The 13,991-nt window shown below is 43.1% G+C and overlaps 1 protein-coding gene across 4 annotated transcripts in view; it reads right to left on the reverse strand.

Annotated features, from left to right (window-relative positions):
* upf2 (UPF2 regulator of nonsense mediated mRNA decay) overlaps nt 1-13,991 on the reverse strand; it is a 136,719-nt gene that overhangs the window by 54,766 nt on the left and 67,962 nt on the right. For all 4 annotated transcript variants that reach the window (XM_038811917.1, XM_038811915.1, XM_038811916.1 and 1 more), the window contains 3 exons: nt 11,528-11,731; nt 9,548-9,823; nt 2,908-3,091 (listed from right to left, as the gene is read on the reverse strand). In XM_038811917.1, the coding sequence (XP_038667845.1) occupies nt 2,908-3,091; nt 9,548-9,823; nt 11,528-11,731 (664 nt within the window). The remainder of the gene's footprint in view (nt 1-2,907; nt 3,092-9,547; nt 9,824-11,527; nt 11,732-13,991) is intronic.

A 13,991-nucleotide genomic window follows, 5' to 3' on the forward strand; every position in this document is an offset into this window, starting at 1 on the left:
TACGAGTGGGTAAAGCCACAACTGAGAGTAATCCACCAACTTGGCATTAGTCTTTGCTGCCTCTGACTTGGTGTGAAAATGAAACCTACACCTGGCCTGTTTTTAGTCAGACATAATTCTCATCCATGGCTCAGTTCTTGCCCTGCACCCTTCACAATGAAGATTCAGAGAGCCCCAAACTCAAGACACAGAATTTGAACAGCAGTGCAAGTGTACCATTTGCTGAACCTCAGGCTTTATTACATGAGAAAAACAGATCGCTATGTCAATATAATCAAGCAATAGCTTGACAGCTGTAAAAGTCTGAAGACCTATCATTCTTGTTGAAGCAATAATAGACAATAAAAGTTCAAAAGAAAGCTTGCTTTTCTATACGGTCTTTTTCATGACTTCAGGACATCCCAAAGTGCTTTACCAGTAACGAAGTGCCTCTGAAGTGTTCTCACTGCTGTATTATAGGAAGCCAGACAGTAAATTTGGACAGAGCAAGCTCCCCAAACAGCAATGTGAAATGGCCATTGAACCCATTTTTGTGATGTTATCTCAAGGATTTCTAAATATTGGCCAGTATACCGGCTAGAAGTCCCATGCTATTCTTTGAAATGGAGCCATGGGATATTCTGTGTCCACCTGAGAACACAGACAGGGCTTCATCACACTTAGAAATGAAAAAGAGTTTATTCAAAAGTAAACTGATAAACATAAGCACATTGGCTATACTGGCTCAATATTTGGCAAATGATTAGCCAAATCTATTGCCCAAAATAGAGTCCTGCATATCAGTTTGAAACGTAGACCCAAAGAAAAATGATTCCAACAGAACGACAATCTTGGGGTTCAGAAAGAGAGCTGCGCTATGTGTGATGATATTTCAAACCGTGAATTAGACAATGGCTCGATAACAATTTTGAGATTTGTACTATTTATGCTCTAATTTTAGTTGGAGATGGTGGTATGCAAAGAGGAAGGATAAGGTGGGAGGAAGAACTGTTTTATATTTTTTTTAATTCCCAAAGCATTCTCATATAGTTTACCGATGTCTGTGCTGAACAAAACAATTTTCCTGAACCAAAAGGTGCTTGGAATGCAAGATTTTTCTTTCAGGAAATTGTTATTGACATGAAAAGTAACAATCAATCAGTTCCCCAAATTTGTCCCCCCCCACCCCACAAGAAACAATTGCCCCTTCATTTTTAAATTAATGAGGAAGGGGGCTAAAGCCAAGGTAAATAGGAACAAATTTGAATGAACTCGCAGCAACCCAAGTCACCAACCAAAAACTACCCAAAATATCGTGTGACAAAAAAATTCAAGAATTTAACTCACTCCTTGCTGTACTATAACTGGCAATATCTTGAATACAGTATGTTATGATAGGCTTGCCAATCATTGCAACAAAGACCTTTATCTGAGAAATTCCTTCCCACCCTTGCTAAATCCGAGACAAAGAACAAGAGCCCATTCAAAGCTAACTTCTCAGCATTAACAAAGTGTCAAAATTAACAATAACATACACGCAGTCCACTGCCAGGTCATTCCCATCATTCCAGTTTGTTAAACTCAAGTCGGAGAAAATAATTCACAGTGCTATGTAAATACATTCCTCCCACTAAATGAAATGAAATGAAACTCGCTTATTGTCACAAGTAGGCTTCAGATGAAGTTACTGTGAAAAGCCCCTAGTCGCCACATTCCAGCACCTGTGCGGGGAGGCTGGTACAGGAAATGAACTGTGCTGTGGCCTGCCTGGGTCTGCTTTCAAAGCCAGCGATTTAGCCCTGTGCTAAACCAGCCCGTCACAAGCCGACACATATCCAGAATTTTTTCAGCTAAAATAAAGTTCCATTTGATAGCCATTGGTATATAGATGTTCTTCTTCTTCCTACATACGAAGTTCAGATAAAAGCATAACTGTGGCCCAGTTCATCATCTGGTTTATTATTTAAGAAAATCTGGGCTTTGCCACCTTGTTGCGAAAGTGGTTGTCTGACTCTCAGATGCCAGTAAGATTCCATGATTATTCTCCAATAGATGTTAAGGTAGCAGTTCGAGCAGCACTTTCTAAGTAACCTCAACACGCTTGGGGTACTGTGGAGAAAAATTAGCCAAAGTTCCTTCCATAAACCCAGCTCAATGCATGGCCGTTGGGAGGACAATGACACAGTAGCTTTAACATGGTAAGAAGTCCCAAACTGCTTCAAACAAGATTTGACGCTGAGCTACATCAGGAAATTAAAGCAGATGGGTTAGGTATTAAGGAGCGTTTTGAAGGAGATAAGAAAGGTAGACAGGCTGAGAGGTTTCAAGAAGGCATCCTGGAGTCTAGGGCCTTGGCAGCACAAAGCATGGCCGCCGACTGTGGAACAATTAAAATTGGGGATGTGCCAGAGGCCAGAATTGGAGAACTGCAAAACGCTTAGAGGGATGGAGGAGATTATGAAGTTAGGGAGGGTCAAGATCATGGGAATAAATAACCCCAGCTTCTCAGACTGTCAATGCCTTCACAGAAAGCAGTCAGGCAAATGTGAGTAGAGTCTTTTCCAGGTTATAAATTTGCATCTGCTTTTCTTTTATGCACCTTCTAATAGTTGCAGCAGACACATGGGGACTGCTCCCCGTTGACAAAGGTTTCAAGGGGCACTGCTCTTTTGGTTTTATTTTCCAACCCAAGTGCAGGTTTTACTCCAATGACATGCAGAGGATGCACAAGAAACCAAAATCATTTTATCGGAAACTAGTCGGTATTCTTGTGGAAGATTTTCTTCGACATTTTGCATTTGTAGCTTTGATTGGCAATCCACAACATTTGCTTGGTGCTGCACTAGGGGTGTAAATGGTTGAAGTGCAGTGAAAAAAACCCAATCTATGTTGCACAACCATCACAAAATAAATTGAGCCATTCCTCACCTAGCTTAATCAAGAACTCGCGCTCGAGCTCCTGAACTTGCTTGATAGCCTCTTCCAGCGAACCACAGAATTTCATCTTTGGTCGAAGCAGCTCAAGTATGTCACTAATCATGTAGTCGACATCAATCGGAAAAGGGTGATCTTTCGTCCACACATCTAAACTCTTCTTCCACCAGATATAACGCTATAGATGCGTAAACAGAAGGCTCCAGTTTGTTAGTATATGCAGAAATTCTGCAATAATAATTCCAGTAAATATGAAATAAAAGTCCTGATTAAAATAGAAACTAACAGTAGCTGAATAAAATAAATAATGGAATCCCACTGAAATTACACTCAATTATTCCAACTGACGTGTGCAACAACTCCATTTCTGACCTCATTTGAAAACTGTGGCACCTTGAAGGCAGAAGTCACTGAAAAACATAGCACAACTGAACAGTATACACCCCTACCCTGTCCCTTTCCAATTTTAACAAATATCAAGGAAGTGCATGCACAGCAAATAGAATTGCTGTCTTACAGGGGTATTGCTGTCTTACAGGGGTATTGCTGTCTGATCAGTCAGACTGCCAGCTGTTTTAATTTCTAACCTTGCTTTTGCCCTCTGGTTGCTTAAAGTGCCTTTTTGTTGCCTCAAGTACTTGTGGCATTTAGTTGTTCAGACGTCAGTGGCTTAAGTGCTCAATCAGCAAAGTTTGGTGCAGCGTGTAACACTTGTGCCCAAGCCACAAAGTTGTGGGTTCAAACCAACCTCTGAACGCCAGCACGTAATCCCGGTCTGCCAATTCAGATGGATAGTAAAGAAATAACATGCATTTATGTAGTACCGAGTATGATCTCAGAACATCCCAAAGCACTTCACAGACACTGAAATACTTTCAAATTGTAGTCACTGTTGCAGTCACTAATGTATTGCGCATGGGAAACACAGGATAGATCACAATTTTTCACACAGCAAGTTTCCAGAAACAGCATGAGATAAATGGTCAGAGAATCTACTTTAAGTGATGCTGGTTGAACAATATTGGCCAGGAAACAGGGAGAACTCATCGGTTCTTCATATAGTGATATAGAATCTTGCATGTCTAACCGAGGGGACAAATACAGCCCCGAATTAACATCTTATTTAAAAGATGACACCTCCAACATTGCAGCACTCACTCAGTACTTCAATTAGGTGTCTGCCTAGATTAAGGACTTGCAACCGTCTCAATAATTCCATCTTACTTATCTGATTGTTACATCTTGCAAATTCAGTGTCCTTGAACTTTCCTTTTTCCCAGTGCAGTATAGGAGCTGCAACATGCTAGAAATATTTCTGCTATTAAAAAGTGAAGAATGGACTTCCGCTTGTGACCATGGAGTGATTGGTCACATAAAGGGCTGTTCCTGTTCAAAGTCACAGAAAAGGGCTCTTTTTACCCAGATCCGGGTGGAATTTTGATGAAAAGGCGTAGGTGAATGTTAGAGGAGTAGTTTACCCTTGGAATGGTATGTCTTCTGATCACCGGGCCCTGCAGAAAACAGTGAGAGGTTTGGCTGGCAAGTTGAAACAGTCTTGTGCTTCACAGACAGTCTCTTCCAGCATGCAGGCGGGGGAGGGGCAACGGATGACTTTTATCAATGAGGAATTCCATAAACAGAAGAAAGAAATGCATAAGGATCCTGCAAAGGCCATTGCAGAAGCTGTGGCATCCCTGATGGAGAGGTGTTTGGAGGTGCAGGAGTCACAGATTCAGGAGATTAAAAGAGTGATCTCGGATCACAGCGATTGTGTGGTGGCTCTGGAGGCGGAGGTGGGGCTCCTAGGAGACCGTTGTAAAACGCTGAGGGCAAAGATAGAGGAGCAGGAGAATGCCTCGAGAAGGCAAAACCTGCGAATAGTGGACCTGAAGGGGCGGAAGGTGTGAGTGCCACGAGGCATGTCTCGAGGATGCTGGCGGGACTGGTGGCAGAAGGGGTGCTAGATAAGGCACCTGAAGTGGACCGAGCGCATAGGTCATGGAGGCAAAAGCCTGGAGCTTTTGCCCTCTGGTTGCTTAAAGCGCCTTTTTGTTGCCTCAAGTACTTGTGGCATTTTGTTGTTCAGAGGCTGGGGGGATTTGGCATTGCCAAACTTGCTTCATTATTATTGGGTGGTGAATGTGGACAAGGTGCAGCAGTGGTGGGAAAGAGAAGGGGTAGGAGTGGGTTAGGATGGAGGAGGAATCTTATAAGGGGTCTAGTTTGAGGGCTATGGTGACGGCAGCATTGCCAACGGCTCCGAATAAGTATTCAGGGAGTCCAGTGGTGCAGGCCACGGTGAAGGTATGGAATCAGTTGAGGAGGCATTTTAGGGTGGAAGGGATGTCGGTGCTAACGCCGCTGTGCGAGAATCATGGGTTTGAGCCGGAGGGGATGGATAGTGTTTCGAGAAGGTGGAGGGAAGTGGGGCTGGTCAAGGTGAGGGATTTGTATTTGGTGGAAGGGTTCGTCAGTCTAGAGAAGCTAAGGGAGAGGGTAGAGCTGCCGAGGGGTAGTGAGTTCAGGTATCTACAGGTTAGGGGCTTTGCATGAAAGGTCTGGAAGGGGTTCCCTAGATTGCTGGGATACACCCTGCGGGAGCGACTGGTGCTTCCGGATGTGGAAGGGGAGGGAAAAATTGGGGATATATACAAGTGGCTGGGTGAGCAGGGAGGCAACGGGTGGTGAAGATCAAGGGGAAATGGGAAGCGGAGTTGGGAATGGAGATCAATTGGGGAGTATGGAGTGAGGCACTGCGAAGGGTAAACGGGACCTCCTCTTGTGCAAGGATGAGCCTGATACAGTTTAAGGTGGTGCACAGGGTACATATGACTTGGGCGAGAATGCGTGGGTTCTTTCAGGGAGCAGCAGATGAGTGTGAGAGGTGTGGGCGGGGGCCAGCGAATCATGTGCACATGTTTTGGGGTTGTGAAAAATTGGGAAGATTCTGGGCAGGAGTGTTCGCGGTCTTGGCCAGGATAGTGGAGGAGGGAGTGGACCCGGACCCTTTGGTGGCGATATTTGGGGTTTCAGAGAAGCCGGAGCTCATGGAGGGGAGGAAGGCCGATGTCTTGGCCTTCGCCTCTGATTGCACGGTGACGAAGTTTGCTGGAGTGGCTGTCGGCATCGCCACCGGGGATAGCAGCATGGTTGGGTGACCTGCATGACTTCCTGCGGTTAAAGATAAAGTAAGAGTTAAGGGGCTCAGCAGGGGAGCTTGAGAAAAGGTGGGGGATGTTTGTGACCGTGTTTGAGGAGCTGTTCGTCGCATGGGGGAGGGTGATGGGGAGGGGGTGGTGAAAAAGGAGAAAAATCTGTACAAACTGTATAGTTGATTTTTGGAAAGAATGTTTCCCGGGGTGTTTACTTGCTGTAACCTACTTTGATACAAGTTTGAATAAAATGCGTTTTAAAAAAAAGTGAATAATGAACAGTAGTGATGACGAAAATGCGTTCGGGCAACAAGTTCAAACGTAGATAACGGCTATGGTTGACAAAACGTATCCAGCTATATACTTGCTCACATCTTATTGTAACAAGATATTTCAGAAAGATCCGGTTTATGAAGTTATTTATTTGGTCCCCGTCAAGGATCTATTCTTTGGGGGTTTGACAGAGTAGATGCTGAGAGGATGATTCTTTTTGTGGGAGAACTAGGGGACACAGTTTCAGAATAAGAGCTCTTCTGTTTAAGACAGAAATGAAGAGGAATTCAGAGGGTTGTTAGTCTTTGGAATTCTCTTCCATGGAGAGCAGTAATGTTTGGGTCATTGCATATAATTAGGTAAGATTTTGATTGACAAGGGAGGTGAGGGTTATGGGAGACAGGTAGGAAAGTGAAGTTAAGGCACATTCAGTGGAGCAGACTTCATTGGCCAAATAGCCTACTCATGCTCCTATTATGCTTATATTTATGTTTGTGGAGGGGTACTTTGTCAAGATCTTGTGACTCAGAGGCAAGAGTGCAACTGAGATCCCACAGTACCATTTGAAGAACAGCGTATTCTCTAGGAGTCCTAGCTCACTCTTCTTGATATGCTAAAACCAAAAGTAGATTTACAGATGATCTCATTGCTATTTGTGGAATCTTTGTTATGCAGAGTATTTAATTACACAATAGCAATTACTAAATACTTTGCGTGCAAAGCAGGTGTTTCTGAGATATAATCAGGGGACTACATAAATGCCTTTCAATGACAAGACAGTTCTTTGCCATCTCCAAAAAATACTTTTAAACCTCACATCTTTACAATTTAAATTTTTTAAACTCGGACACATCTAATTCATGCCTTTAGTGTTAAGACGTAGGGCGCGATTTGCTCAAAACATTAAGCTCATTTGTGGTGTTTTTGTCAGCACAGCCGACGGGTTACCCACCGCTCCGAAAGCTAGTGATTCAAAACAAATCTGTTGGGCTTTAACCTGGTGATGCAAAACTTCTTATTGTGCTCACCCCAGTCCAACGCCGGTATCTCCGCATCAATGACACAGTAATTGTTTGGGTTCTGGGGTGGTTTTTATTTTAGCTAACATAGAATTTTTTTTAGTGCTGGGGAGTTGAACTCTAAGATCGGGCTGCCATTCTGAAAGGGTGCCCCGATCGCCACATCCCCCACCCACGGGCAATATCACCCCCCACACATATGGGCACTACCACCCCCCCCCCCCCCCCCCCCCCCCCAGTAAGGACACCCCGCTATGGGGTTCCTGAGGTTACCCCCTCTTCAGGTCCCCCCCAAGCCCCCTTACAGCACCTTCTCTCTTCCAGGACATCCACTCATCATCCTTTCAACTTCCCAGAGGCCCCTACTCTTCATACACCCCACTCTTCATACCCCCCTCCACCCTCCTTTCATAGCCCTCGCCCTTGGCTGTACCACCCTGGCACTTGGGCACCCTTGCACTGCCACCCTGGCCCCCAGGCAGTGCCAAGGTACCCACGTTCCAGGAGGAGAGCCAGTGAGCCACCCTCCACTTACCCTGACCATCCAGGAGTCTCTGATGGCCCGGGGGGATCCCCCGGGTGCTGTTCCGCTTGGTTCACATTTTGTGGGCCAGTGTTGAATGGCGCCTGTCTGCGGCCTCACTGGGGAGGCCGGTGGATCCCACGTACATTCGCCCAAGCCGGTTTACAACACCTTGTGGACGTGTTTCAGATTCGGGCACCTCGCAGGACTTGGGCAAATCCCACGAGCCACGAAGACAGTCGGGAAGCCCACGAGAGGACTCTCCCGCCATTCACCAGCCAAGGGAGAGCAAGACGCGGCCGGTGGATCGCACCCATATAATTACACTTAACTTGACAACCCATTTATTTTATTTTAACAACGCTATAGAACAGTACAGCACAGAACAGGCCCTTCGGCCCTCTATGTTGTGCCGAGCAATGATCACCCTACTCAAGCCAACGTATCCACCCAATACCAGTAACCCCCCCCATTAACCTTATTGTTTAGGGTACCAAGGGCAATTTAGCATGGTCAATCCACCTAACCCGCACATCTTTGGACTGTGGGAGGAAACCGGAGCACCCGGAGGAAACCCACGCACACACGGGGAGGACGTGCAGACTCCGCACAGACAGTGACCCAGCCGGGAACTGAACCTGGGACCCTGGAGCTGTGAAGCATTTATGCTAACCACCCCACCATGCTACTGTGCTGCCCCTAATCTTTAGCTTTATATCTTTATAAACACAAACAAGGCACTAGTAAGGAACCAGATCTGATTTGGCCATTTCACTTGGTCCTGAGTCTTCGAAAACAAGCAGTTTTAAGAATGTTTGTAGAGTCTTTATTTTAATTTTATTTGACTGGATGCTTATCCCTTAACAGAAAGTGAAATATTCTGTACAAGGAAGTTTAAAAATATAGGTGATTAGAATTCGGAGGATAAAATGAACTAGAAGTTATCCCATGCCTTATAAAAAAATTATAAATGCATTCTAATACATTATGGAAGAATGCAAAAAACAGCTTTTATATTATATATTCTTTAAAAAAAAATAAATTTAGAGTACCCAATTAATATTTTCCAATTAATATTTTCGCAATTTAGCGTGGCGAATCTACCTACCCTGCACATCTTTTGGGTTGTGGGGGACGAAACCCACGCAAACATGGGGAGAATGTGCAAACTCCACACAGACAGTGACCCTGAGCCGGGAACGAACCTGGGACCTCAGCGCCGTGAGGCAGTAATGCTAACCGCTGCGCCACCGTGCTGCCTATATTATATACACTTAACTTACATTTTGATTGCTCAAATTTCAACCTGACACGTAATAAGTAATTCTCAAAGAAATGTGCTAGTCACATAAAATCTTTCACAGCTGGAGTTTTTGGAGCAATCAGATGTTTGGTCAGACATTCAAAATATATTGTTGAATTTCCCAGGGTTTTGCTGGCAGTTGAGGGAAATTGTATACCATTTAGTTGCTATTTTTGTAACAAGCTTTGAGTTTTTATGCCACTATCCTTCCAGCAAATCAATGTAATTCACTGATCCCAATTCACTGGGAATCTGACAGCAATATTAACTCAAACATTCTTAAAAATCCAGATGTATGTACTCTACATGCTACTTTTTAAGTAAAGCTTGTGAAGGGACAGCTTACAAATCTTTTTATAAATACCTGAAAATATACAAGAAAACAATCCAACTTTCGTTTGCTGGAGCCTCTGTCGAAGTACTGCCCACAAGTGTCCAGCAGTGTGCAAACCAGTCGAATACGAAATAAATGCTCTGGTGGGTCCAGAGGTGTTGCACTGCCATCAGCACTTATACCAAATGTAATAAAGGAATATAAAATGCGGAAGATGACCGTAGACTCCACCATTCTATAATTGTACAATTCTCCAAGGAACTTAACACTGCTGATACGCCTCTGGTTGAATTTAGGTTGGTTGACCTGAAAAGCAAAGACAGGTTATCATTACAAGTATACACTTGTAAAATCCATGGGTAGAAGCAACAGCAACTGCAAGAATTAAGGAGACATTGTGAACTTTGGTTTGGTCCCCTTTCAATACTGAGTTACCGTATCTCAGTTAATGCACCAGGTGATGCTGGATTTTCCTCAGTAAAAGTAAAGTCACTATAGTCCCAGATGCTCATCATCTGCTTTCTCCTTTGAAGGGGAGAGCTGACTGGTGGCAATTTAACCAGAGGATCACCACGGTGAGGCGCAAGGCTGAGAAGACAGGGCCTTCATGAATAACCTCTGCCAGTACAGGGATTGAACCCATGTTGCTGGCCTCGCTCTGCATTACGAACAAGCTGGCCTGAGCTAAATGGGATTCCTCTTTGCTCAGCGCCACTGGGTTATAAAGTAGATACCTCCTATTAGAGTTATTTTTTAAAAAAGATTTAGATTGCCCAATTAATTTTTTTCCAATTAAGGGGCAATTTAGCATGGCCAATCCTTCCTACTCTGCAAATCTTTGAGTTATGGGAACGAAACCCACGCAAACACGGGGAGAATGTGCAAACTCCACACGGACAGTGACCCAGAGCCGGGATCGAACCTGGGACCTTGGCGCCGTGAGGCCGCAGGGCTAACCCACTGCGCCACCGTGCGGCCCTATTAGAGTTCTTTGAGGAAACAACAAGCAGGGCAAATAAATGAGAAACCAGAAGAGATCGTGCATTTGTATTTCTACAGCGCAATGTGATGAGGAGCCATGTAAAAGGTTATTGCACAAGATAAGTTAGGGAAAGTGTGGTAGAGGTTTGGCTAACTAACCGAAAACAGAGTCCGGACAAATGGGTAATTCCCAAATTGGCAAGCTGTAACCAGTGGGGTTCCACAGGGATCAGTGCTGGGGCTTCAGCCATTTAAAATCTGTATTAATGGCTTTGATAAAGGAAGCAAATATATTGCAGCCACATTTGCTGATAATAGAGTGATGAAAATCCTAGTTCTAAGAACACAAAGGGCGTGGAAAGGCCCTATAGATAGGTCAAGTGAGTAGGCAATAATTTGCCAGCTGGAATATGTGGAAAAATATGGGGTTCTTCACAAGCAAAATATTGTTTAAATGGAGAAACGACAGAATGCTGTGGTATAAAGAGGGGGTTGGGTGTCCTTGTACATGATTCATACACAGTTAACATGCAGGTACAACTAGTAATTAGGAAAGCAATTGAAATGTCAACCTTAATGGGAATCTTTGGAATTCTGTACCTTAGAGCTGCAGAGGAGAGTCATTGAATATATTCAAGGCAGGAATGGTCAGATTTTTGAAGTACAGGGGAGGAAAGTGTTATAGGAAACAGGTAGGAAATGTTGAGGTCGGCATTAAATCAGTCATGTTCTTATTGAATAGACTCATCGTAAAGAAATACTGCTTGCTCATAGTACGAGAGGGGTACTGATATCTGTAGGACAGTATTGATCAGCCCATTTGAGAGAAAGGGAAAAAAGAAATATTACCATTTGCACCACTTAAAAAAGATCCTTTTGTGTCATCACAAGTGATTCAATTAATTGTGATTAACCTCACACTTGTTAGGAAATGCAGATAGCAGCAGTTTCTATGAACATCAATTTTGGAGAGGGTGTGTGTTTCAAATCTTTCTTACACTGTTTAATATTTAGATAAAATCTCATCACCTCCATTCCCAGACGGATGTCTTCCAGTACTCCATCTACAACATGTATTCCCACATCTTCTTGGTATGGCACTAATCCCGCCAATAGATTAGCAACACAGTGAATACTGTTGTATTTGACATTCCAGATGTTGATCATGCAGTTAATAACATATTCCTTCGCCTCTGGATCATGCCACGCCAATTTTCTCATCTGTCTCAACACCTGCAACATGGAGGATTGGGTAGTTTTAAAAAAAAAATGTACAATGCACAGTCTGCTTCGACTTCAGTTTCAACGATGACAATTGACATACAAAGAAAAGTCACTGTTTATTTGTAAATTTTAAACTGCTTTTGACTTGTCTTGTGTCATTGATAGACCAAATGGAAACAGTGAACGTATCATATTGGGCCTGGACTTGTATTTTTCTCCATTATTTTCCATTACTTAGAATATATTTAATTATGCCATTAGATTGCCCGTCACTTTGGAATGACACTAGCCTGTTTGCAATATCTTCAACTCAAGATAGCAACTAGGTGTTACCAGGGAGCTATTTAAGAAAGGAAATGGTTCAACTTTCATGGTTTATTCCCTCCATCACCAGGAAAAGCAGATTGTTTTGGACCACCACTGCACTGTCTGCTATAACAGAGACTGAAAAGGAATGTGCCATGTGGACATAAGTAGGCAAAACTACATACTACTGTTCAATGATACATGGCATCAATATGCTGTACCCCATAGCTAAGTATTTTTTCTAAAGAATATTAGTGGCCAACATGCAGGAAACAAATAGGCACATTTTGGTATCAAAATAGAGGTGTAGATTTATAGCTTAATTGCTGATTGTCCAGGGAATGTTATACAATGCAAAAAGTTTCTAAATTTCAAGCTGCAGGTTAGACGGATACCATATTAAGTGACTGACTCAGCCAATTGTGTCTGTGCCAGCTCTCTGAAAAAAACTACATATTAGTCACACTCTCCTGCCTTTCCCCAGAGTGGTGCAAATGTTTCAATTTCAAGTAAAGAGCCAATTTTTTTACTGAAAGCTAATACTTAATTCTGCTTTCACCACCCCTTTCACTCTGTTGACTACTTCAATTACATCTCGCTTTAATTTTTCTGCACTGCGAACAATTCTAATTCACAGAATCTTCGGAGGCGGCCATTTGGCCCATCATATCTTCACCAGCTCTCCAAACGAGCACTATGACTTAGTGCCATTCTCCTGCACATTGTTTCTATTCAAATAATTGTCGAGTGCCTCGATTGAACTGCACTACACCACACTTCCAGGCCGTGCATTCCCGACCCAACCACTCGTCGTGTGAAAATGTTTTTCTCACATCACATTTTGCTTCTTTTGCAAATTAAAATATAATGTTTTCATTTTAAAAACGTTTTGCATCTTTCACAAAGATGTCTAGAGTGTAAGTGATGCACACGAGATCCATATATATCCAGTGCGTTTCCCTGGCTCACAGTAAGTCACATAAGAGGCGTATTATTATGCAGTGTACATTTCTGACAGTAGGAATATTTCGCTGCTCTTCTTTAAGGTCATAAAGGTTAATGGCTATAATGTAACTGAACTGCAAATAACCAATTATTTTTGGTGAGGCTCAGATCTGAAACACCCAACATTAAATTACCGTCTTTTTTTATATATAAAGAGAGAGACGGTGAAGATCAGCTGCAGTTTAGAAGCAGCCAGCATTAAATTAATGGCCTCTCGTCTTTGCCACTCTATTTAATAAAGCATAACGTCTGGAGCCATCACTATGTTGAGAAATATTTGAAATATCTCTGGCATCAGTTTGCAAATGTTAACCTTTTGATGAACACACTTATTCAATGCCCTCCAATGGGCTCAGTTGGTAATGCACTGCCTAGGCTAGAATTTGTCAGACAGGTAAGCAAGGTTCAGTGCCCAACATGTATGGAGATAGGCCATCTCTGTTCGGGCAGGGCAGCAGTAAAAGTGGTTTCAGCAGCACCAAGTTTAGGGATGCGAAGGTCCCAATCCTTATCGTTAACTAGGTCATCCTATTTAAAAACCACAGTGCGTGCAAGGAAATTCAGTCCAAACAAGAAAAACTTGCCGAGCTTGACAAACTGGCAGTCGTATTCTCTCAGCCTGGAACAAGCAAGTAAGTTAGATCAGAGAGAAGTAAGAGATTGAGGTGAACATGTAAACTTTATTTGGGTTCACAATCAGGCTCAGCCTTTTGTCGTCAGTTTGCTGACATTCACTGTCTGATTAAAATGAAGAATGAGCAAATGGGAAATGTATGCACATCATTCCTTTCAAATAAGAAAATTATACGGGAGGCTGGAGGGGAAAAAAACTTAACGAAGAAAAAACTTAGTAGATTTTAACTTTATACTACTCATGAGGTTGTCATAACAAGTATTTTGGAGAGTTAGCCTGTCTATCTTTCTCATCTTTCTTGAACCACAGCAGGAGGTGCAGTAG

Source organism: Scyliorhinus canicula, chromosome 11, assembly GCF_902713615.1.
Source record: "Scyliorhinus canicula chromosome 11, sScyCan1.1, whole genome shotgun sequence".
NCBI classification, from domain to species: Eukaryota; Metazoa; Chordata; class Chondrichthyes; order Carcharhiniformes; family Scyliorhinidae; genus Scyliorhinus; species Scyliorhinus canicula.